The 26,487-nt window shown below is 39.0% G+C and overlaps 3 protein-coding genes and 1 long non-coding RNA gene across 6 annotated transcripts in view; 1 reads left to right on the top strand and 3 right to left on the bottom strand.

Moving 5' to 3' along the window:
• The window catches only part of MRPL30 (mitochondrial ribosomal protein L30), a 32,830-nt gene extending 22,769 nt beyond the window's left edge, over nt 1-10,061 (bottom strand). For both annotated transcript variants that reach the window (XM_039867155.1, XM_039867158.1), the window contains exon 1: nt 10,039-10,061. The gene's annotated coding sequence lies outside the window, so the exon portion shown is untranslated. The remainder of the gene's footprint in view (nt 1-10,038) is intronic.
• LIPT1 (lipoyltransferase 1) lies at nt 3,546-10,117 on the bottom strand. 2 transcript variants are annotated; one of them, XM_039867146.1, is made up of 3 exons: nt 10,039-10,117; nt 5,948-6,479; nt 3,546-4,791 (listed from the first exon to the last, which is right to left on the bottom strand). In XM_039867146.1, exons 2-3 carry the CDS (start codon nt 5,992-5,994, stop codon nt 3,669-3,671), a joined length of 1,170 nt encoding a protein of 389 aa, XP_039723080.1. In that variant the 5' UTR covers nt 5,995-6,479; nt 10,039-10,117; the 3' UTR covers nt 3,546-3,668. The 2 variants fall into 2 exon arrangements, with proteins under 2 accessions (XP_039723080.1, XP_039723081.1); XM_039867147.1 differs by lacking the exon at nt 5,948-6,479 and having other exon boundaries at nt 10,039-10,116.
• A 19-nt stretch (nt 10,118-10,136) lies between these two features.
• Nucleotides 10,137-26,487, top strand: part of LOC120606041 (uncharacterized) — a 41,482-nt gene continuing 25,131 nt past the window's right edge. Inside the window, exon 1 of the long non-coding RNA XR_005653818.1 lies at nt 10,137-10,475. This is a non-coding gene — a long non-coding RNA (uncharacterized LOC120606041). The remainder of the gene's footprint in view (nt 10,476-26,487) is intronic.
• CUNH2orf15 (chromosome unknown C2orf15 homolog) lies at nt 15,089-15,262 on the bottom strand. The gene has a single exon (XM_039867167.1). The coding sequence runs from the start codon at nt 15,260-15,262 to the stop codon at nt 15,089-15,091; it is 174 nt and encodes a 57-aa protein (XP_039723101.1).

Here is a 26,487-nt window from a genome sequence, read left to right on the forward strand (position 1 = left end):
AAAGAAAACCATTAAAAATTTAAAAACATATGCGTTCACATTTATAACATGTAAAAAAAAGGTTTTTAGTTCTAATTTGTAAGGAAGATAGTCACATTTTCAGCAGGTGAACTTGACCTCACGTGCTCTAGCCTCACCAAGGACTAAGTCCTTTGAGCAATCTCCTTCTCTGCTGCATTGTTCCTGCTAGTACACACATCCCCATCCAGATACCATCCTATTTCTTTGTTTTTCATGACCAAACTTATTGAAAGCATTCTCTATCAAGTTTTTTCCCCATTTCATCACCACCTATTCACACTTCAACTCGGGGGTCCCCAGTCTGGCATATGGGGAAACAGGCCCTACAGGTTGATCATTCAAATTAATTAAAGCCCTGGATAGTACTTTAGCCCACCCGGCCAAAGTGGTTTTACCTGTTAGTAATTTCATCTGCAGCGCTGATATTCCCTTCTTCTGTCTACCAACCCTGCCGCCTGTGGATTATAGGGGAGATGGAGACTCCACTCGGTATCATGTTCTTTTACCCAGTCTTGCATATCATGACCTTTGTACTGTGACACCCCGATTATTGTCCATTATCGAATGGACAGTGATCAAGGTGTCATAGTACAAAGGTCATGGTAGTTAGCTTCTCTAAACCCCTAATTAGATTGCAGTCTGGTTTGCACACAAGGGAAAACTTGGTTTAAGCCAGATGTGGGGTACACACAAATCAAGCTGTGTTTAGAACCCTGACTTGGAGCCCATACCGGGCTGTTGAAAGCACTGTGGGCTGAAGTACAGTATCCACTGGGTGCAGGTCTCAGATAGTTGTCTTGCTTCCTTAATTCCCAACCTGGCAATGTATAATGTTTGACAGTTACCACTGTCACAGGGAGTGGTAGGTTTACTGGTTCACAGTTGGTGTTTCCCCTCAGCACTGGTTTGATTACTATAACCCAGATACAGAATTTACCAATAGAGGTTTGCAGAGTTTGACTTTGTAGGACATCCATGTCCAATGTTCTCTGGCACTGGAGAGATATCAACATATTCTCATGAGGGAGAAGGCCCAGTATGCAGTGTGAAAAGGACCTTCCTGACCATAACCATTTGCTGACGGGGCCAGAAAACTTCTGAGGGTTACCATGTATTAGAGTAAATTTGGTTCCAGAGCCGTCACTTTTTATTTCTGGGGGATCAGTGAATGGCAAGCCCAACTTGGGGGCCTCTGATCACCCCTAACAGCCCTCACCTGGAGGCGATCTTGGCCTGCATCCTATACCCATGGTGTGGGAGTCCACCCCAAATAGGACTGTATCTCTGAGGCCCCTGCTGGAGCAGGCGGGGTAATAGGGGTGGTAGAGCCCGTGGTGGTAAGAGCAGGTCTGAACTATTGCTCAGGATTTAAAATGTTTCATAGGCTGACCAATACAGCGTTGGATTGTGGTGTCCCAACAACAGTAGAGTCAAACCACATTTACCTCCCGGTTACTTCTGCTGGTTATAATCCCTTTATCCCCAATTGGGATAACCTTTTGGCTTCTCGAGTTTTCTGTCTTGGGTCTTTCCCATAGTCTGTACTCATTCCTGGGATTTCAGTTTCCCCCAGATCAGCAATGGATTGCCCAACATCATAAATGGCTTGACCCAGGAAAAGGCTCAGCATGGATACTAGTGTCCCACACGCAGTGCTGGGGGTGGGCTGGAGTGTCTTGGCTTTTATTCCTGCAGTGACTGTGGCTCAATCACGGCTTTCAAAGACAGGAGTATAGATGGCTTGTCTCATTCCTAACTCCCTAAGTGTTTGTTGTACTTCCTCTATTGATTTCCAGGGTCCCACATGTCCGGGGAGACTGCCTTCACTTGGCCCAGCCTCTCTGCAGGATAGAGTAATCCAATCTATAAAACTGACTACTTTGAACCCCGAGTACCACACAGGTGCTGCTGGAGGGCAGGGTACGTGGTGATAGATCTTAGTTGTTTTAAGTCACCAAGTTTTGGAGTGGTTTGTTTTGTAGTAATAGATAACTGATAAAACCTGGAATACTCTTCACTCTGTGTGGCAGCTTTCTTCTCCTTCTTCAGATCTCAGTTCCAAAGTCTTCTCCCTGATAGCTCTAAGTAGGTAGCCCCCATTATTGTCTGTTATAACTATGTGGACTTTCCTACCCTGCTCATTTTGTAATTATTTACTGATTTGTCTCTATTTTCCCTAATAGGCATGAGTTTTTAAAACTCAGGACTTGACCTATTAATAGGTCATAAAATCAATTTTTAAAAAATGAAATGAAGCTGAATATAAAGTATCAGATAAGGATAAGCGTTGTATTGTAAAACTTGTTAGGTATAGGTAATGTGTGTTAGTGCACAATATAAGATATACATTTTACTCTAGTTTTAAAAAAGCTTGAAAGCCACTATACTAAACTATCAACTCCTGAGGTCAGTGGCTACATCTCTCACTCACCAGGAACATCAACTAGCAGAGTATCTGACAGTCCATAAACACATGGTGAATACCGTGGGAATAAGAGAAGGGTATGTGAATGAACTGGAGACAGGAAATAGGTGGAGGTGATGTTACTCTTTGAAGTTTGGCAATGAAGAGATGGAGAGGGAATAAAACCTTGAGCAGGAGAGTTTTTGGGAAAAGGGAGACATGAGCGCATTCATTAACTGCCGTGTGGATCCATTGAGAGTTGAAAGAGAGAAAATGCAGTATTTGACAGCATAAGGCCCAAACAGGCTGGAGGGCAAAACTCGGGTACAAGTAGACAGGTTGGCTTTCAGGAAAAGGAGGTATTTCTTTCTGAGACCGAATGAAATGAGAAATATTGAACTAGGGAATGTGGGCTAAAGGAGCTCATTTCTGAAGGCCTCTGCTCTGAAATTCTGAGTCAAGGTTTGTGACAAGATTAAGAGTAGTGGACTTCCGAGCTTAAGACCGGAACATTTAGGATAAGGCCTTTGAGGAACGAGAAGGAGTCCACAAATATGAGTTGAATCTGACACCAACAGAAAGAAGAAATATAAGCTGACAATTGTAAATTTGAAATTGAGTTTATCTGCGTGATTATGTGACTTTTCTTCCAGCGTTGTTTGCCACCTGAGCACAGGAGTTAAAAAAAAAAAAATCTGTTGGAATAAAACAAAAAGGTGGCCACGGTAGGTCAAGAGGGAGAGGCAGATGAGAATGCAAGTAACAAAGGGCAGTAGACTTAAAATAATTCCTGCTGGATAGGAAGGGAGATGAAGTGAGAGATCAGGGAAGAGTCAAGGGCTTGGAAAAGTCAAGGCTTGATTTAGTGGGAGAGGATGGAAGGGTAAGAAAATATGACTAAAAGGGTGAATTCCAGAGTTTAAGGTATCAGAGGTGGCGAGAAGCCTGGGTTATATTCCATAGAGGTAAAAGAAAGAACGAACTCTGAGGTTAGAGTGTCCTCTATGGTGCACATATATTCCCAAGGTGGCAACAGTGCCAGTTATTAAAATCAGTGCAGGAAGAGACAGAGTATGGTAGAAGTCAATTGCAAATACAGACAAGGAAAGGTGGGAGATGCTTTCAAATGGGAGTTAGTTACTGAAAGAGTCTAGGCCTTTTTTATTTTGAGAGACATACAATGTACATTGAAAAAAATTTTTTTTTTTCAGTGAAACGTCAATATTAAGAAATCTACTTGGAATCACATTATTCCCTTAATTTTTTCACAGAGAATATTCCATTTACTCTGTAGTTCACCGTCTTCTGCACATGTTCTATGTAATATATTTGTTAGCATAGTTACTTCAGCCGGGCAGAACTTACTGCCAATAAAACTTGAATTTAATTTGTCACGTATTTCCAGTGGCAGCCAATGATCAGGTGCTTCAATGTTACAGATTTCAATTCTCCCATTCTTTATGTCTAGGAACACTTTTATTTCCAGGTGTGACTGTCCATGTGACACATTAAAGGAAGTGTTTACACTGAACTTTGGAGTTTTACCATAGATCCACTCCCAGGTTTGTAGTTCTTTAGCTTTGCTATTTATTCCAGGGAACTGTGTCTCATCTTTTGGGTTTATTAGGATGATGTGATTATCAGTCTGATGATAAGCAGCATACTCTACAGCAATAGCATTTATCAGCACTTCACAGGTCAGAGTGGGATCTTTTTCCAAAAGATTTCTTACCGAGGAAGGTATGCTGGCAGTGGCGTTGCTCCTGATCCCTTGGTAAGGGCTTTTGAGCAAAGACGACAAGAGGGTCCCATCAGTACTACATAACAGAGTGCAATGGTGATAAGCGGTCATCCGGCCAATCTTAGAAGCTGTTCCTGAGATTTTAAATTGTCCATCAAGAAGAAGGTCAAATCTTTTGGTGGGCTGCACATCCAGCTGGGGTTGGATGGCATTCAGAGCTCTCACAAGTAATTTGAGATTTTCCATCCGATCGTACTTTTTTTTGGTTGTGAAAAAGGTCAAATTGATATTACCCATATCATGGTAGACTGTTCCTCCTCCACTTCTTCTCCGAGCCAGTTTTACACCTTCTTCTCTCATCAGATTCAAGTTACACTCCTGCCAAGGGTTCTGATGCCGACCAATTACAACGGAGGGAGAATTTCTCCAAAATAACAGAACTGGCTTGTTGTCTAGAGTCATGTGGTCATGGATCCAGTCTTCTACAGCCAGATTCTGGTAAACGTCATTGGAAATTGACTGTAAAATGAGTGCACCTTTTACTGTATTTTTAAAGCCAGCTGCTGGGACTTTGAGATTATAAAGTAACTGGAAGCAGTTCTTCCTCGAAAATGGGATCAGCATGCTTTGAAAATGGAAGACAAGCAAATTGATTGAGAAAAGGAAAACTAAACTCTATTTTCTAGTGATCAATTCTTGGTAATTTAATCCAAACTTATCTAATTCTCTTGTATTCAGGACAGTTGTTCTTCCTCTCTTTAACAATTTGACAACAGAGTACTTGAAGTAAATGAAGATGAACCTCAGATAATTTCAGTTGAAATGGAATAAGGCACAAATTTTTCAAACAATAAACCTAAGAATACGTTATGTAATATGTCTCAAAGTCAAACCAATTATTTTGAATTCACAGGTACTACATGCTCATTGAGAAAAATGAGAAAATATAGATAAGCAAAAAAGGGCAAAATAAAAGTCTATCACCTGGAAAGAATCACAATGAACAATTTAGTGTGTATGTACTTTTTTCTGTGCGTGTGTCAACACATACACTTTCTGTTATTTCATTCAGCATCAAATCCACATCATTTTTAAGGTTTTGTAATATTCCATTGTCACACATACCACAGTTTATTCAGTCTCTTAATCTGTCATTGTAGGTTGTTTCTAGTTACCAACAGTGTATTCATGAACATCTCCATGGAAAGCTTTACTTATGCCCTTGTAATACTTTTTAAATAATTCCTATTTGACTTTGAGGTATATGATTTAGTGGCAGCATAAGAGGTTTATTTAGATCAATATTAAATTAGGATGGACTCCCTGAGGTCAGGGAAAGAGGCAGTCAGTAGGTTATATGGAAAGGCTAGGAACAATTTTATTATATTTGGATACTTTACACATTATTTTTGTTAGCAGTGCTGATGAATATTAGGTGGCAAAAGGCTGTAAATACTAGCTACACTAATGAAGTATTTTGACTAGGTATGGTCATAAAGAAACCATTCTATTCCAATTGTATTTTTTAGGATGGTCATAATTTTCCTTTAAGTTAAAGAACTGGAATAGAATGGGTTGCCAAAATCCATAACTAGACCAAATTCTCTTTTGTCCTAGAAGCACAATTCCTAGGTTAAAGAGGTTTCACAGTTTCATCACTCTTGATATAGTTTGATAAATTACGCTACAGAAAAGTGGAACTGATTTATATTCTGTCTGGAAAGGTCAAGAGAGCTTTATAGGAACACTTAAACTGGGCCTCGGAATCTGATGGCACTTACCAAGTGGATGGGAGTCGCACATCCCAGGTATGTGCAACTGCAGTCATCGAGTACAGTAAGGCATGTTTTGGGGCTCTGTCCTCAGGGACAGCTGTACTACTCTTCTCCCAGCCACCCTGAAGCCTGGCACTGCTGCTCTCAGATGCCTCTGCAGCCAGACCTCACTCCTTTGCATTGTTTTTTTGTTCTTCTGTTTGACTTTGATACAGTCCTCACTCAACAAATATTTATGGAGTGCCTACTAAGCACAAGGCAGCAAGGGACTAGAGAAGGGGAGGAGACTAAGAAATTGAGACTTTTGCTAAAAGCATCTGGAATGTACTGAGGTGTTTTAAGCAGGCAGGTGTTAAACTGAACTGCTGCTGCCAGCAGTGTTGAGCTCAGATTAAAGAACACCAGTGCAAGGCCGGGGCAGGGAGACCAGTTAAAAGACCAACGCAGTTGTCCAACTAGAGGTAGTGAGGGCCTGAACCAGGGCAGCAGGCAGACATTAAGGTTGCAGACCGGTCCTTGCCTTCAAGGAACTCACAATCTAGGGGCAGACAGTAAAAAGCAAACAGTAAAAAGTAAAAAGGAAGACAGTAAAAAGTAAAAAGGAAGGTAATTAAAATAACGTCATAAGTGCTGTGACAGGTAAGTACATTCATTAAAGGACCATCTAACCTCATTAGTAAAAGTGACATTGAAGCCAACAAAGTGAAACAACTTGGGAGGGAAAAAACTCAAAGAATTTGATTCCAGTGGCCGGTACGTAAGAGTGCATAAGAATGGGGAGTTTCAAGAGAGAAGGTGGCAGAATTAGAGGTCAGATTATGAAGAGACTGAAAATCCATGTTAAACACATAACTTTAACTGAGGGCCAAGGAAGAGGTGTGCTGAAGAGTTTTAAGGAAGTGAGAAGGTCAGTTTTATACTTCAGAGACATCGCCTAGAGAATGAAGCATGGAGTATATAAACTTGGTGACTGGTTGAATGAGGTTGGGAGAGGTCAAAGGTCATGACCTTTATGGTATGATGATTACAAGCTCAAGCCAGAGTGCCTGCATTCAAATCCCAACTCTGTCTCTTACCACCTGAGTGACCTAAGGCAGATCAGTTGACTTTTCTGTGCCTCAGATACCTTATCTGTAATGTTTGCATAATGACAAGTCTCATACCAGGATTAAGTGAGTTAATGCATGCAAAGTGCTTGTAAGAGTGCCTGACTCATAGAAAGTACATAATATGTTAGTTCTGTTATTAATATGCCCTGATTTCTGACCTGACATGGGTGGAAAGAGGTGATATTTCCTAAGACATTTCATAGGAAGAGGAGATATGGGGTGAAGATAATTAGTTCCTTTTGACTGTATTGAACTTGAGTCTATGGTTATCCAGCAGCAATGGCAGAGAGCTAAACAGATGGTAACTGAGGCCATGGAGACTAGATTATCCAGAGAGGTTTAGTGAGAACACAAGAGCCTTAGAACCCCAAAGAGCAGAAACCTTTAAGAGATAGGCAGAGGAAGGAGAGAGAGCTCCCAGAGGAAACCGAGAATAGAAGAAAAGGAAGAGATTTTAAAAGATGGTATTAAACTTCAAGGAGACAAGGTGGTTAACAATACCAAATGCAAATAAGATGAGGTTGAAAATGATCTATTTGAGTTGATAGGATCAAGATTATTAGTGATCTTAGCAAGAGCCATATGTATTGAGGAAAGGGGATAATGAGTATATTCTAGTTGCAAAGTGGAAAAGCTAGGGACAACAGAAGGAAATGCGGGGTTAGAGGATTTAAAATGCAAGGAACTGAGCATGCTTAGATACTGGTAGGAATCAGGAGAGGAAACCAGAGCAGCATTGGTGAAGGCAGGTCTGGGACAAAGTGGTGCTGGTGATACCTAGAGTTTGGGTAGGAAGGGAGAGTGCCTTGACCAGATCCTCTTCATTGTCATCTAAGGGAGACACAGTAACAAACTGGTATGGTGGATGCTAATATGCTGAATGGTGTCTGTGGATTTGGAGATTCTCAAAGACCTTGTGACACACCCTACCCTAAAGTGAAGATTATGATTCTTGTCCAAATATGCAGTGTGGGCAGATAGCAAAGCAGTTAAGAGCTTAAGGTCCCCTTCTCCTGTTCTGATATATAACTGATATATAACATTGTACTAGTTAAAGGTGTGCAACATAATGATTAGATGTATGTATATACTGGAAAATGATTATAACAATAAGTTTCATTAATACAAATCAATGTTATACATTTTTTTCTTCTGCTGAGATCTTTTAAGATCTACCCTCAGCAACTTTCAAATATGCAACACAAGATTGTTAACTATAGTCGCTTATAGAGCTTAAGTTTTAATCCTGGCTCTGCCACTTACTAACTGAATAACTTTAGGCACGTAGTTTAACTTCTAGTTGCTTCAACTGGCTCATCTGTAAAATGTTCCTACCTCATAGAATGGTTGAGAGAATTAAATGGATTGACATGCATTAAGCACTCATGCCTGGCAAATATGCAGTGCTCTATCACATTAACTGTTACAGAGTTCCTGCCTTTCCATCTCTTTTCTCACATTGTTGCTGTCGTATGGCATGTATTCCTTTCAGAAGCTTAATAGGAACAATAGAAAACTGTTAAGATTCCTAACAATACATTGAAGTAGCATTTACCTTGATTAATGATAGTGCAAGATATTGACTTTGCTCAAAAATGCGATCTTTTTAGGGTTCCAGAATTGATTCAACTCATTAATAGTGCTGAAAGCATTTCTATTCATCCAGGCATTGTGTATACAGTGTGAATGAAAAACAACAAAGGTTATTAATTTGACAAATCTTGAATCTACTACACAACAGGCATTGATCTTGGCATGTGGGATTCATTAGTGAACCAAATAAAGGTGATAAAGGGCTATCGGAAAAAGAAAAAGAAAGAGAAAAAGAAAAAGTAGAGCTTAGAAAGGAAGACTGGAAATGGATATGTAAGAGGAACTAGGCTGCAGTTTTAAATAGGGTTGTCAGGCTAGGTTTCCCTAAAAAGGTGAGCAAAGATAGAGAGCTGAGGGAGTTAGCTTGAGTGCCCACTCTGTGACAAACTGTTCTAGGCACCCGAACACATAAACAAATAGGCCCCTGAAGATGTAACATTTCAATTGAGCCCTGAAGGATGAGAAGAACCACAGCGTGAGAAAAAGTGGAAACAAAGGGATGTCTGAAAAAAACCTGAATGCCAATTTATCAGTTTACAAAGAACTGCAGGCTCTTAACCAGCTTTTCGGATCAGCCTGTCCAACTTATCCTAAGTTTGCTTGGTGAATACAGAATCCCAATGAAAGGACTGAGTTATACAATTTCAATGTCTGATGGGATGAGCCCTGAGGAAACCTCAACTCCTGGGCTCTGGAGAGAGCCTGCTGTTGACACCAGGGCATCCTCTCTCCTAGAGGAGGCTTGGATTCATCCTAGACAGGTGCACCTCTCCGTGATTCCATGCTTCAGAGACAGATGGGACCTCCAGCTGAATGACAGTCTCTGTTTCGTTGTCAAGATACAGTCAAGTCTTGAAGCCCTGGTAAAATTTTGTTTAAACGAACTTTGCATATCTCTACTCTCATCTTGTAATGATAAATTTTATAGACTTTCCTTAGAAGACAATCTTATTTCCATGTCCTAGGGCACATTTCACTACCACCACTCGGCACTGCCAAACATGCTTCTTCATCACTCAACAGAAAGCAAAAAAACAACAATCCCACCTATCCACCTAGGCAGGCCCACCTCCTTTAGAAAACATTATCGAATTATTTTGCCACCTCCGACAGTTGCGTCACTTAACCCAGAATCTCTTGACCGTCGTGTGTACGTTTTATTTGGTATTTTCAGCTCCCTGTGGGCGCACACACAGCTGGCACCCAACACGTTTTAATTTTTACCCTCCAGTGTCGGGGAAAAACTGTTCCCAACCTTGCAGCTGGGTCGTCCCTAACGCTGAGTGCAAACTGCGGCGCCTCCAGCGCCAGCCAGAGCGCGGAGCCTGGCCTGGGGGTCCCAGATCCCCGGTCCCCGTCCGCCCCAGCCCGCAGCCCGCGACTGGCTTCACTCACCTGCTGCTTCCGGTCGCGACGACTGCCGCGTGCGTGTCAGTGCGAGATAAGGACGTACAGGACCTGGGACCCGGCAGGCTGCGCGCGCAGCTGCCTCTTTCGGCACCGCCCCGGAAGTGTCACGAGGAGGCGGGGCCTCGCTCTTCCCAGCGAGGCTCTGGCGGGGCGGGGGCGCCCGCGGAGGCCTAAAGGTCTTTGGGAGCGGCGGAGCCAAGGCTAAATGAGATAAGAAGCAGGGACGCAGGGCACGACTGAAAGTCCTAGAGCCCCCAGTTCAGATGACGCTCCCCGCATGACAGCAAGAGCTAACGGTCACCGGGGCGAAGGTAGGAGGGGCGGCCGTATCAGGCTGGAGGGGGCACTTTGTGCAGCGCACCTGGAGGAGTCCGTCCAAAACCCGGGCAGTCGGGTCACACGCCAGGCCCCAGTGCCAAGAGGTACTGTAACTGAACGTTCCGTGTCTTCACCTGTCTTCTCACAGTCTAAAGAGCAGGAAACGCCACTTGGGAGGGGAGGGAACTCAAATCAGTTTTAAAAGACAAATCTCATTTAAAGGAATAAACGCTGGTATTCCCCATACAGAGATGGTAACAGGAAGGAGTAGGTCAGCAAGCACACACACACGGAGGGGAACGAACGTTCCCATTTGAGGTGTCCCTCGTTGCACCTGTGTCTCAGCCATTGGGGCTCAGCCAGATGAGCAGTTCCCCAGCAAGCCAGTTTCAGTTAACTATTGCTGCGTAACAAACTGCCTCAAACACTAGTGGCTTAAAACGATTTGTTATTTGTAACATGCATATGGGCAGGTTGGGTGATTCCTTAGCCGGTTTCACCTGGGCTAACTCGTGGGGCTTCAGTCTGCAAAGGTTGGCTGGGTGGGGAGGTCCAGGATGGCCTCATTCACAGCTGGTGCTGGCTGGCTGCTGGAGCACCTCAGTTCAGGCCTGGCCTTGGAAGTAGCGCTTCAGCCACATTCTAGCTGCCAAAGCAACAGCAAAGCCAGCCTAGAGTCCAGGGGTGGAGTAACAGACCCCACCTCTTGATGAGAGGAGCCCAAAGAAGGTGCAGATCTCTTTTTTCAGCCTTCCATGGAAATCAGTCTCTCCTTCAGGCAGAATAGAAAGAGATTGCAGAAAGAAACATCCAGTGTTCACAACTTGGAGATGCTGATACGATAAATGACCAGGGCTGCACATAAAGCTGCGACAAAGATACAACGGCTCCTCATGCATCTATTACCCTTTTGAATGAAGTCACTCTGAGTTAGTCTTTCTTTATTATATAGATGGGAATGGATTCTGTTGAGTAAGTCCCAGTAGGGATTTCCCTAGTTATTAAAAACAGCACTGTTGCCCTCTTTCTAAATTCCATTTGCCTGAAATGTGAGATGGTACAGTCCACCTCCTTCAATGATTCTTACCCCCTTTCCTACTTCAGTTTCTCCACTGGAACCTTCTTTCTACCTTTCATCCTGTCTATTCCCTTTCAGAGCGGAGCTGCTTCAAGGAGTTGCTACACATCTTGCTTGTACCCTCTTACTTCCCAGTCATTTTTCAACCTGCTCCAACATGGTTTCTATCCCCATTATTCCATCAAAAGTACTTTTTGGTGTGTGGGTGAAATGGGTGAAGGTGGTCAGAAGGTACAAACTCCCAGATATAAGACAGATCAGTCCTGGGATGTCATGTCATGCACAGCATGGTGACTGTAGTTAACAATACTGTATTGTATATTTGAAAGTTGCTAAGAGAGTAGATCTTAAAAGTTCTCATAAGAAAAAAATTGGTAACTGTGTGGTGATGGATGTTAATTAAACTTACTGTAATTGTTTTGCAATATATACAAAAATAAAATCATGATGTTACACATCTAAAACTAATACAAGTCATATGTCAATAATATCTCACAAAATAAAAATGAAATTTAAAGCATATTTTAAAAGTGTTCAGGGGTGACAGAATTAGGTCAGCTACTTTCTCTCAAATGGTTGGTGGGGAGGGAAGGGTCTTAGTACTAGACTTTCACCTTTCCTGTAACTTTGAAATGGTTTCAAAATAAAATGAAAATAATATGTTAGGTGTCTGGCATTGTCATAAAGGCTGTTGGTACCCTTACCCTGGCCCCCTTTACCCTTAATCCATGCATCCATTCTCCAGCTGCTGAATGTGGGAGCTGTCATCCCCAGACACCTGAGTGATTCCTGCTACCTCCCTGTCCCCACCCACTTTGGCTTGGTGGTTGGCAACCAGTGCCCAACTGGTATAAGAGTACAATAGTCCTCTCACCTCAAAGTGAACAGTGGGACAACTTTGCGGTGTGAACCTGCAGAACACCTTGTGGATCAGGGCAAGAATTCATCTGAGTCCTCTTCCTTAGCTGACTTTTTCTGCTTCCTTACTTTCCTCACCCCTTTACTGACTTTTCCCCAAAAGTAACATGCAGCTTCTAGGCGATCTCAACCAAGACAGTCACATGCCAGCTGAATAAACGGTAGCTATTGTTACTAGCATCAATAACAGCATCATTAGATATAACACCAACACATGTATTATAGATCTGATACCCTTATATGGATTTGTTGAATTTAAAGTTGCCTACCATCCTTATTTCTGCTGAACTACATTATTTTAATATTTACTTTCTATTACTTTCTATTTACTTTCTTATCAGAAACAACAGAATGCTGAAAAGTGCTCACTTTAGGATTCCACTTGTAGAATTCTCCCCCAAAACAAATACCTAAGTGAGGCTGCTGTCTTGATTAAACTTGCTCTATTCTAGCCTTTCCAGGAAGTCTTTGTGGATTTCCCTTCCCAGGTGTGCTGCTTAATCTATGGCCTAGATGGGATTTGGGGATCCAGATTTTCTGATGTCTTAGCAGCAGTGGGTAATTAATGTTTGCACTTTTTATTGTCTCAATGACTAGGATGTGCTACTACATTTGACATCCTGCAGTGCATGGAGCATCACACACAACGAAGGATCATTCCAAATTCAGCATCCAACATAACTATCAGATGTCCACTTGGACTTTCTTGGAGGTGAAAAACAAGTTTGTAAACATCCGAGCCAAGGCCCTGTTTTTAAAAAAGTGGTTTTGCTGAGGTCATTGGTGACATTTATGTTGCTAGATCCAATGGACCTTTCAGTTCTCATCTAACCTTTCAGCTGACGACCTCTACCTTAAAGACTCCTGTGGACAATCTTGACGTTATCTTGTCTTCGTTTTCAGCCAGCCTCACTGCCAACTCTCAGTCCCCTTTGCCAGCTCCCCCTGCGCTGACCAGCTCCTAAGCTATGGAGTTCCTCAGGACTTTATCTCAAACTACACATTCGCCTTAAGCAATCTCACCCATTCCCATGGCTTTAAATACCATTACTGTATACGACTTCAGAATTTATATTTTCAGTTCTATACATACAACTGTCTACTTGCCTTGGAAATCTGGTATGTCCAAAAACCATGCTCCTGAGCTCACCTTTCCCCGTGGGAGCCTCCATGCAGCTAGCCATTTTTTTTGCTAGAAATCCTTTTTCCTCAGGTGCCACTTTCAGACCATCACTATGTCCTGCCAGATTTCACCTGGAATCTGTCCCCTTCTCAACACCTCAGCCATCACCATCATCTTACTTGGACAACTATGTCACTGCAAAAGTTATAAATGTCATGTCCTCAGAGAAGCCTTTCTAGTTCCCACTATTAAAAATCAAGTTTATGTCTCCTCTTCTGTTTCTGAACATTTTACTTTTTCCTCATGGCACATCACAATTTGTACCTTATGTGTCTTCCCTGGTAGACAAACAGCAAGCACTGTAAGGTAGTAGCTCTTTTACTCACCACTATATCCCCAGCACCAAGCACGGTGTCAGGCTAGGTGAACAAATGAATGATTTGTCTGTGTTTTCTCTCCCATAGAATTATGTTTTATAAATGATAAACATCATCTTATTGGCTTATTTCTCATTCAATATTTTTACTCTAGACTCAATATTCCCCTACAAATGTATTTGTTTAGTACTGTTTCAATTTATAAAATATTGCTTCCCCTAAAAGAAGATGAATTTTCTTCTTTGTTTTTATGAATATTAAGGAGATAACTCAATTGGGCATTAGGGATAGTCATTATATATTAAAGTACAGAAAAATGTTCAAAACATACATAATATAAGTTGTTACAGGCCACTCTATGTCCAGACACAAAATGGTTTTAATTTCATCTAACATTACTTGGGACAACAGTGCTGTTTCAAGCTATGTCCAGACACAAAATGGTTTTAATTTCATCTAACATTACTTGGGACAACAGTGCTGTTTCAAGCTTCAGTAAGAATGGTATTTAGTACTAGTCTATTTTCTTATGAAATATTGATGGTATAAAATGGTAGCATCGGCAAAATAAACTATTACACTTGGAAATAACTATTTTGTAACAAATTAATTCAACATAGAGGAAAAATAACAGTTTTAAAAAGATAATTTGAAATATGAACTGCTTCTCAAAGTATACAATTTGCTGGTCTTTAACAGAGTTTACTTGCAGTGAGCTTTTACTAAACAGGAAAGAAGATAAAGTCCCCTAAAGCAAAATCTCAAACTGGAATTATAACATAGAAAATTGGTACACCAGAAATAGTGTGACATACTGATGTCAAATTGGACACCGTTTTATATTTTTTGACCACTTGTTAAATAAATTTTAATTAATATGTTTTGGTGCCATTTAAATACTGTTACTCAAAAATTCTGATTTTGAATAGGATAGAATGTAATAACAGAGAAACCTGCTTTGAATTTTGAAAAGCTTTTCCTCCCTAAAGCAACTTTTCAATATGTATCATCAAAAAATGCAGTCTAAGGTGATTCATAAACAGTGAAAAAAAAAGGAGTCATCTTCCTTCATTCTGTTAGGTTTTCTCAGTAGGGTTAAGTTCTCATTCAACACATGCCCTCTTAGACAAAAGTAATTTGTGGCTTTTTTGGTAATTTGTACAAATAACTTCATTCCACATCTGTCATTTTGATTCCATCACTTTCTGTAACATAAACCACTCAACCCAAAATTTTTTCTGAAAGAGATCCTGTGTCAGTCTCTTTACTTGCAAAGTTTTCTTGGTTTATGTTTTCTGATCTTATTTTCTTGGTGTTTTGAAATAACCAAGTTACTGATTCTAACTTGTTTTTCTCAGTTCCTTGCATTAAGTGGTCATCCACTTTTGAATCCATACATATAGCAGATGCGAGTAGCAGATTTACTAAGAGAAAATCCCATTGGAACAGCCGAATAAATATAGTTTGCACTGTAAGTACTAGAAGCATTTCTTCAACTTGATTGCCTAGTGGGGAAATAGAAACTAGTGAATACAGCAGTAACTTCAACTAATTTCATGGCAATGTTTGTTTTAATGAAATGTCATGGTGATGATGCCAAGAATATAAAGTGAAATCACCTCCTACCTTTCAGTGTTTACATTTTCTCTGTGGGAGGGGTCACAAGTTCTATAGATTCTTTGAAAGTCTTTTTAAAAAGGAATTTACCAGATTTTATGTTTTATCTGATAAATTTTATAAATTTACCAGATATTACTTTCAGAAAATAATAGAACTTATCTACTTAGTCTCTTCTATCATGCTAGTTATCAAAAACTTTAATTGATTATTAATGGCTTAAAGAAATAATTACTGAAGTCCAAACACTGCTAGTGTTCTCCAAAAGATAAAGATACTGAAGCAACCGTAAATGTTTACCAGGTAATAACACACCATCAAAGTATATGGAGCAAAAATCGACAGAATCGAAGGGAGAAATACAGTTCTACAATAATAGTTGGATGATAAGTAAGGAAATAGAGGACTTAAACAACAAATTGAACCAACTAGTTCCACCAGACACATGTAGAACAACAGCACCATGCGTATTTTTATGTGCACAAGGGACATTTTTCAGGATAGACCATATGTTAGACCACAGAAGGGTCTCGATAGATTTAAAAAGATAGATATATATTTGCTCTAACCACAATGAGATAAAGTTAGAAATCAGTAACAAGTAAAACAGGAAAATTCATAAATCTGTGGAAATTAAACATGCTCTTAACCAACCAATGGATCAAATAAATCACAAAGGAAATTAGAAAATACTTAGAGTTGAATGTAAGCAAAACACAACATATCGAAACTTAGAGGATGCAGCAAAATTAGTGTTAAGGGGGAAATTTATAGCTATAAACACATTTTTTTTTAAAATCTCAAATTAGTAACCTAACTTTACAACTTAAGGAACTAGAAAAAGAACAAACTAAATTCATAGTTAGCAGAAGGAAGGAAATAATAAAGATTATAGCAGAGAGAAATGAAATAGAAAAAAAATTCAGAAATAAAAGTGGGAGATTACTACTGATTCTACAGAAATAAGATTGTGAGAGTGCTATGAATATGTCAACAAATTTGATATAGCTATATGGATAAATTTATGGAAACACTGGATATACCAAGATGAAATCATGAAGAAACAGAAAATTTGCATATACTTATGACTACTCAAGAGATTGAATCAATAACCAAAAATCTCTTGACAAAGAAAAGCCCTGGACTCAATGGCTTCACTTGCAAATTCTACCAAACTTTTAAAGAAGAACTAATATCAATCTTTGTCAAATGTTTCCAAAAAGAGAAGGGAACATTTCCTGACTCCTTCTAGGAGGCCAGCATTACCCTGATATCAAAGCCATGCAAAGACACTACAAGAAAACTACAGACCACTATTCCTTATAAACAATGATGCAAGAATCCTCAACAAAATACTAGCAAACTGAATTTAGCAGCATATCAAAGGGATTATACACAATGACCAAGTGGGATTTATTCCCAGAATGCAAAGATGATTCAACATACAAGAATTGATTTATATAATACACCACATTACAGAATGAAGGAAAAGAACCATAAGATAATCTCATTTGATGCAGAAAAAGGATTTGACAAAATCCAACACTCATGAGGAAAACACTCAATGAACTGGGAAAAGAAGGAAACTCAGTAAAAACTATATATGAAAAACCCATAGCAAACGTCATACTCAGTAGAGAAAGCTTTTCTTCTAAGATCAGAAATAAGGTGAGGATGCCCATGTTTGCTACTTCTATTCAACATAGTACTGGAAGTTCTAGCCAGAGCAAAAAGAAATAAAAGGCATACAAATTGGAAAGGAAGAAGTAAAATTATCTCTATTCATAGAGGATATGATTTCATATGTAGAACACTCTAAAGATTCCATTATAAACTGTTAGAACTAATAAATCAATTCAGCAAAGTAGCAGGATAACAAGTCAGCATGCAAAAAGCAGTTGCATTTCTATACACTAACAATGAACAACTTAAAAAGGAAATTAAAACAATTTAATTTACAATAGCCTAAATATAATAATAAAATACTTAGAAATTAACTTAACCAAGGAAGTTAATCTAAAGGAGATATATGAATGACGAATAAGCACATGAAAAGATGCTCACTAGCATTAATAATTAGGGAAATGCAAATTATAGCTACAATGAGATACCACCTCACACCAGATAGGATGACTGTTATCAAAAAAATAAAATAACAAGTGTTGGTGAAAATGTGGAGAAATTGGAACCCCTATGCACTGTTATTAGGACTATATAATGGTACAGCTGTTGTGGAAAAACAGTTTGGCAGTTCCTCAAACAATTAAAAACAGTATTACCATATGATCAGAAATCCAACTTCTGGATATAGACCCAAAAGAATTGAAAGCAGGATCTTGAAGAGATATTTGTACATCCACATTCATAGTAACACTATGCATGACAGCTAAAACGTGGATACGACTTAAATGTCCATTTATGGATGAATGAATAAGCAAAATGTGGTCTATACATACAATGGACTATTATTCAACATTAAAAAGAAGGAAATTCTACAATATGCTAAAACATGCTGAACTTTGAGGACTTGTGCTAAGTGAAATAAGTCAGTCACAAAAAGACAAAAACTGTATATATGATTCTACTTATATGAGGAACTTACACTAGTCAAAATCTTAGAGACAGGAAGTAGAATGGTGATTGCCGAGGGTAGTAATTTTTTAATGGGTACAGAGTTTCAGTTTTACAAGTGAAAGAGTTCTGGAGATGAATGGTGGTGATGAGAGCACAATATTATGAATATGTTTAATGCACTGAACTGCACACTTCACAATGGTTAAGATGGTAAATTTTATATGTATTTTACCACAATACAAAAAAATTGGAAAAAAAAAAAAGATGTCCAATAAAGAAACAGAACCTTTTATTATGGATCCCAATTTGTTAAGAGAGATGAGCATGCAACATGGTGGGAGGGCTTGGAAAGGCTCTGAAAGGAGGGAGGTGTCTCTGGGGTTGGACTTTGAAAGACAGGCAGGAATTTGGTGAGCAGAGTTGACCAGGGTGGCAGAAAGGACTGGTTTCCTGGCACAAGGGGGACAGTGAAGACAAATGAAAGCCCAGTACTTATTAGGGAGCAGTGATCTGCTAAAGACGCTCTAGCAGCAATGTGAAGTTAAAACAGACTCCACAGCTATGAATGAAAGCACTTAACCACTTTTTAGATATATTCTGTAATATTTAGGCCTTTGTTACCTTTCATGAGTTTACAATTCCATCCCTGTCAAGCCCTAATCATTTATTGACAAGATTTCTAGAGATATCTTAAAATCTTGTTTGTCTATATTTGTGATTGACTGGCATTGTTTGATATATAACAGAACAGGGTCTTGGGCCTATTGTCATATGCTAAACATGGTAGTTACTCAAATGTTTTTAATGTAAATATTAGAAAAATAGTATAGATTTAGCTTTCTGGGAATCAAATGCCATTTAGTGAAATTTAGCCAAAAATTATGGCTAAATCTTTGAGAGATATATGTGATAATATTCTAAAATGTAAGCATACGTGTTTCTTAGATTTGGAACTTTAAGAGTTTTTCCTCATCAAATAAATATCCAATACTACTTTGAAATTAATAAACGAGTTTATTCTATTCTTTGGTTTCTCCTCTTTATTTAAAAGAGAAACACTCCTGTCAAAAACACATAGCTTGAATCTAATCATGAGGAAACAATCAGAGAAATGCAAACTGAGAGACATTATGTAAAACAAATAGCCTGTACTCAAAAATGTCAGTGCACGAAAGACAAAGAGAAGCTGAGGAATCATTCCAGGTCAGAGGAGACTAGAGAGATGACTTCCATACGCACTGGGTGATCCTGGGTTGAGGAGGGTGGGCAGGGCTGGGATGTGTGCTAAAAAGGCAATTACTTGGACACTGGAAAGTTTGAATGTGATGGTTTATTAGATAATAATATCACATCAATATTAAATGTCCTGAATGTGATCAATTGTATTCTGGTTATATAAGTGAATGTCCTTGTTCTTAGGAGATACATGCTAAAATAGGAGTAAAGGAGCATATCTACGATTTGCTTTCAAATTATCTAGCAATAAAATAAAATATGTAAAAGATTAACAATTGTTGAATCTATGTGAGAAAGGATAAAAAATTGTTCAGTGTTTTTCTTGTTAAATTTCTGTGTTTAAAACTTTTTCAAAATACAAAGTTGAAAAAGTTAAAAAGAAAATACTAAAACTATAAAACAAAATACTGCATTTGAAATCAGCAAAGGTGTAACAGTAACATATCATTATCAACTAGCATATTAAACTTCATTCTAATAGAGGGATTGGGGAAGAATCAAATGTAATAGGATGTATTTGGCCCTAGGAGTCTCACCTTAACTTGTCTGGGATCTTGAGGACATGAAGGGAGGACAAGTGTATTTGGGGCCTCTTTGGCCTGACATTTGGATTGCCATTCAAGAAGAAATCATGAATGCATAAGGAAGAATACGATTCCATAAGGAGCTAAGTAAATTTGGACACACACACACACACGCACACACACAGACTTGCCTTACCAGATATTATGATATGCTACCAAGTAAAAATAACAAAAACAGTCTAGCACAGGTGCAGGTACAAATAAGTGAGCAATAGAATAGGACAGAGCTCCAACTTGCACAGGTTTGTGCAGGGGCCTCACATATGATAAAGGTGGCACTGTACAGCAAAGGGGATAGAACAGACTAAGTTTACTGTCATAGCACTGTGAACACTGGTTCACTCTGTGGACAAAAATAGAGCAGGATCCTTCCGTTACATACAAAAATGGACTCCAAATGCAGTAAAGACCTAAATGTGAATGGCAGTGATACGATTTGAAAAAATGTAGGACAATATATTTGTTACCTTGAAGTAGAAAAAGATGTCTTAAACAAGAACAAAACAGCCTAATAAGAGGAAAACTAATGGATCTGACTACTCACAATAAATTTTTTTAAATAAAGAAACTATAAATAAAGTTAAAAAGATGGAGAAGATGTGCTGTCCACAGCTGACAGAGGATCTATAGCTAGACTATAAAAAAGAATACCTACAAATCAACAAGGAAACCCAACAGAAAAATGGGCAAAGGATGTAAAAACAATTCACGGATTGAAGAATCCCAATAGGGAATGAGTACATAAAGAGATGTTGAAACTTACTAGGAATCAGAGAAAAGCAAGTTTACTATTATCAGAATGGCAGACGTTAGAAAGGTGGAGAATGCCTAGTATTGAGAATGCAGGGTGACAGGAAAACTTGTGCCTTTCTAGTGATGTAATTGTTAACTCCTATTTCATATTCCACATTCAATTCTCCATTGAATCCTGTTCCTCTTTTCACCCTTGCCCGTCCCTCTCCATCGTATGGTCTTCAAACTGTATCTAGAATGAGCTTTTAAAACATAAGCCAGATCACATCAGCGCTCTGCTGAACACACTCTAGTTGCTTCCTATCTCAGCGAAAAAGCCAGATTCTCTGCATATCAAATCTCAGCTGTAGGCAGAATAAGGACCCCCAAAGATGTCTAAGGTTGCAGATGGAATTAAAGTTGCCAATAAACTGATCTTGAGGTGGGGGGACTGTTGTAGACTAATCAGTGTAATTACCAATTGTGATTACCACTGTAATCACAAGAGTATAAGTGAAGGAGAGGCAAGAATGTCACTGATGCAGTGTAGGAGGGACCTGACTGGTCATTGCTGGCTTTGAAGATAGAAGGAGACCACAAGCCAAACAAAGTGGGGAGGCTTTGGAAGCTGGAAAGGCGAGAAAACAGATTCTCCCCTGGAGCTTCCAGAAGGAATGCAGCCCTGCTGACATCTTGATTTTAGCCCAGTGAGATGCATTTTGGATTTCTAACCTCCAGAACGGCAAGATAATAAAATTGTGTTTATTAAAGCAGGGGTCCCCAACCCCTGGGCCACGGACCAGTACCAGCTTGTGGCCCGTTAGGAACTGGGCTGCACAGCAGAAGGTGAGCGGCGGGGGTTAAGAGGAGCGAGTAAGCTCATCTGTATTTCAGCTGCTCCCCAGTGCTAGCATCACCGCCTCAGCTTTATCTCAGATCACCAGGCATTAGATTCTCATAGGAGTGACTGGTGCCAAAAAGGTTGGGGACCACTGTCTTAAAGCCAACAAGTTAGTGGTAAATTGTTGCAGCAGCAGTAGGAGACTGATATATGAGCTAACATTCTGTTGTCTCAAACTCCTCCCGTGTCCCACTCTGCCTCAGCAACATGACTGTTCCTCCAGCACGTGCTGTGCCAAAGCCTCTTCTGCATCAGGGCCTGGGCACTTACAATGTCCTCAGCCTGGAGCGCTTTTTGAATTGCGAACCACTTCTTTTGGGGATGGTTGGTGACAGGAGACTGCGACTGTGAAAACCCAGCTGACTTTTGCTTCTCTCCATGATATAGAAACAGAGACCAGATTTATCCTCATGCCTTAAACATCTTAAACAGATGAAACTGTGGTTTTTAGATACTGGACAACAGGCAGTGCAGGAGAGTAATTCCTAAGAGAAGGGAAATAAACAAGGTGAGCCCTGGAAGTGCTCACTGCCTAGAGACTTTAGGCTTCAGCACAAGGAGTGGGAACCAGATTGAGCCTGCCTATTTCAAGTCTTTGAGAAGACAGAGTCCAGAGTTTGCAGAGGCGGAGATGGCTAGAATTTGTGGAGAGAGAGAGCCGTGCAATGAGAGCAAGAACTTCAGAGATCTGGAGAGGGTTCCCCACAGTTCTTTGGCTGAGTACTGATTAGTCTATGTGTGTAGGGAAACTACTGAAGCCTAGAAAAGAACCAGCAAAAACGAGCAGACACAGGCCAAAAATCAAGTTCCACCAGCCAGAGTGGAGAGAACTCCTAATACATCGGGCATCGAATAGTCCTCAGAAGGGCATTTGCTCAGTATTGGGGCCAAATTAGCCCTAGATAAAAACTATTTTGAATCTAAAAAGCTTAAAAGCAAACTTCAAAAGCAGTGCTGTCCAATAAAACTTTCTGCAATAATGAGAATATTCTACATCTATTGTCCAATATAGTAGCCACTAGCCATGTATGTACATTAGAAATGTACAAATGAGAAATTAAATTTTAAATTTGATTTAATTTTATTAATAAATTCAAATAGAGACATGTACCTAGTGGTTACTATTTTTGACAGGGCAGCTTTAAAGAATCAAACTGTTTCCAAGTAAACTTACTGCATCTCAGAACAAAGCTTAAATATATTTAAAGAAAAATAAAACCTTCAGCACCCAACAATGTAAAATCTGCAACGTCTGACAGCCAATAAAACTTACCAGGCATAAAAATAAGCAGAAAAATATGAACCATAACCAGGAAGAAAAAAGAACAGTTAATAGAAGCAGAAATGACACAGATGATAGAATTAGTATGCAAGTATGCAAGGACCCTAACAGCTATTTTAATATATATTCCATATTTTCAAGAGGTAGAGCAAAGCGTGGACATGAAGAGATCAGAAATGGAAGATATTTTTAAAAATCAAACTTCCAGAAATGAAAAAATACAATTCTGACATGAAAAATATTGTGGATGAGATTAACACCGCCAAAGAAAAGAATAGTGAATTTGAAGATAATATCAATAGAAACTGTCCAATTAAATACAACAAACAGAGCATCAGTTTGATATAAGATAATATTAAGCACTTTAACACATATGTAATTGGAGTCCCAGATTATTTTGAGGGAGAAATGGGAAAAAGGCAAAATAGAGATGTTCATAGTGAAGCCTTTGAAATGATGGAGAAACTAAGGGACTAGAAAACTCAGACCTTAGAATTGCACAGGATTGTGTCACAAGAGAGAGAGCAGAGGTATTATATATAAAAGGGTTAGTTGGGGCAGGATGGAGTATTGACCACTTTTTGCATTTCATAGAGGGAAGAAAGTTTTCACGTTCTTGGGCTGGGGGAGGAAGTCAATAGTCCTTGATAGGGAAAGAAAAGAAAATCCTCACGCCCCTGTTTGGCCTTAAAATGATCTCTCGCCTACATTCTTTCCAAAGAATCTTCCATAACATCTAGGTGGCACACATAAATGCTTAAACTTTTCTTATTTTTTCCCTAAGAGAAGTGCTTTCCTACCTCTTATATTAATAATTCCCCCCTCTCTCATGTCTTCAATTCCAACTGGGAGTTCTGAAATTTGTACATTTCCCCTTATTTCTTCTCAATAATGCTGGACAATGAGAATATTTTATTCAAAATAATCTTAGTATCTGAAGAGGAAATGAGATTATACATTGTTCTCCCTAAAATGCCATATTTTCAGTATACACTTGTTTAAAGATGTTTGTATGTGATTGCATCCATTGCGAGGACTGAGCCTCCTGCGTGTAAGCAATAACTTGATGCAAAGGAAGGGCGTTGCTGGTAGTAACTGGAAGTCAGACTGCTGCCATTGGATAGCGCTTGCATCCGAGGTGATCATTGATCAGAGGAGCTTAACTTGTTAGCAGGGAATCATGATTCAATCTCTGTGCTCTAAAAAACTATGTTGTCTCTAAAATTGTATTGGGGATTTTCTTGATCCCCCTCCCCTTTTTTTGGTACACTGCAAGCATTTTTTTGTGTGTGTGTGTTGAAATTTAAGATAAACTATAGTTCATGATATTCATAACTTTTATCAGCAACTTTGATGTTTGTCAAATGTTAAAGATATGAACATTTTTTATTGTTTTCAAAACAATAGCATACATTTCTAGTGATGAAAATTATTTAAAGACAATTTAATGGTAAAATAAACGTGTGTAATTCTCTGAATGATTCATATATCAAAGCATAAGAAGATGATTACTTCTTTGTGACAAAAAGAATCTTGATAAAGGAAAATTGATTTTGTTGTTCCTAATTAAGGAAAGAAGAGAGATTCTAGGTTTCATAAGGATATTTTATGACAAATACTATGAATCATGAGTGTAACCATTTCCTACATTTTTCTTGCAATATGTTTCTTTAACTGATTTAATATTTATTTACTTTGTCAGGTTTATCCAAATCTGTCCAAACAGTCAGTATTTGCTTGGAGTGGCTGTGTACTTCATGTGAACTTGGCAGTAATTGGTGGGGAGACATTCCAAAGATAAAAATTTATGTTTTACAGATTTTAAAATGTCATATGTTGGGGCCACTTTTTCCATATCCCTTGTGTTCTACTTGCGTCAGTCATCAACAAGCCTTACTTCATTTGTGCATGAAAGGATGGTGTCACCATGACCTGGTTGAGTAGTAAGGGACTCTTCTGACTATATCCCATAACTCTCCACGGTGGCAGTTGATACTAGTTGACAGGGCCTGCGTGACTGATTCCTAAAGGTTCCTGTCTGCTGCAAGACCCCAAGTTGTACAAGATGTCCCAGGTATGCTGTTCAGAGTGCCCCCGGGGCTGGAGACAGGGACCAGGAGACAAGTGGTCCTCAGCTCTCCAGCTTTTCCTGTATGTCCCACTTGAACCATTTCATGGTTTAGAACTGCCTGGCCAGAATGCCTGGATTAGGGTTTGTCATGAAACCCTTCCAGGTGAGTGCATGCTGGCAGGTGGGTTATCTTACCACCCCATGAGGACTCCACAAGGAGTGGCCGTCAGAGCCCATCCCCTCTGTATGTCTGGCTTTGCTCTTTCAGTCTCTTTTTCCCTGTCAAGTAAGGGTAGCGTTGGGTCTCATAGCAGCTTTTGTTGTTGTTGTTTTTTAAATCTCTAGAGTCAAGTTGTTAGCAACGGATCTAAAGTTTCTACGCTTTCTTCTTCATGCTCTTTTGGATTATTAACGTAAGAAAATTTGAATGCACCTGTTCAGTGGTGTAATTCTTTTCTCTGAAGTCAGATTAACCAATTATTTTATGTAAATTTATTTCACTGCCTACTCAAAATGTACCTGTTCAAAATATTTGGTAAATGAGCAACTGCAATTATTTCAGGACTGAAAAAGAGCCACTGAACATTTGAATCAATTAGTTAAATTCAGTCCATGTCTGAAGAGAAAGATTTACTTCTTTATGCTCCTGCATGAACTCGCTGACATTTCAGCATGTGTATTTCAAGTTGAGAAAGTCATTTTTCATGTTACTTTCCATCACTATTTATTTTAAATATCTGTGAATAAAATTGTATCCATCAAATCATTTTTTTATTGTGGAGTATTGTAGGGGTTAAGAGCACATATTCTGGCACCAGGTTGCCTGGATTCTTATCCCAGCCCTTCTACCAGCAAGTGAATTAGTAGAGTGTTCAGATTTTCTTTTCTGAAATGCATATCATGAAAAAAAATACAGAATGTCCACTTCCAGCTAATATTTGTTATCATCTGTAGTGACACAGTGTGTTCCATTTTGGAAATAATCCTAGTCTTCTGCTGAATAGTAAAAACACCGACAGCAAATTACACGTAGTTTAAAAATTGATTTTTGGGCAAGGTAGGAAACTTTAAAAATTTAATGTTAAAAACATGGCATGATGTTATTTTAAAAATAAATACACACATGCAAACATATATATCATCTACAAGTGGTACTTCACATCATAAAAAGGCAAGTTGGAATAAAATCAAAATCTTGATTTTTTTTTGGAGGAAGAGAGTCTCAAAATTTAAACCTATCTATCTATCTATCTATCTATCTATCTATCTATCTATCTATTTATCTATCTTTCTATCATCTATCTATCAAATACACAGATTTTGTGATGAAATAAGTGCTTTTTTTGTCCCTTTGCCCCTTGTGGAAGATAACTTTGGCTCATGGCTCTTTGAAAGTTATTTCTGTTCTTCGTAACACATTTAATTTCAAATGTGAAAAATTAGATCGCATTTGTTTTATAAAATATACAGCGAGTGAAAACAGCAAAATTATTCCATGTCAAAAAGATAAAATTCTGCATAACAGTATCTGTGACACTTACATTTTCTTTTGCCTTCTTTTCTTTTTTCTTGGGAAAGTTACTTATAGGTTTTGAGGTTATTCATGAAACCATATTTGTTTGG

Source organism: Pteropus medius, unplaced genomic scaffold (assembly GCF_902729225.1).
Source record: "Pteropus medius unplaced genomic scaffold, Ma_sr-lr_union100, whole genome shotgun sequence".
Classification (NCBI taxonomy): Eukaryota; Metazoa; Chordata; class Mammalia; order Chiroptera; family Pteropodidae; genus Pteropus; species Pteropus medius.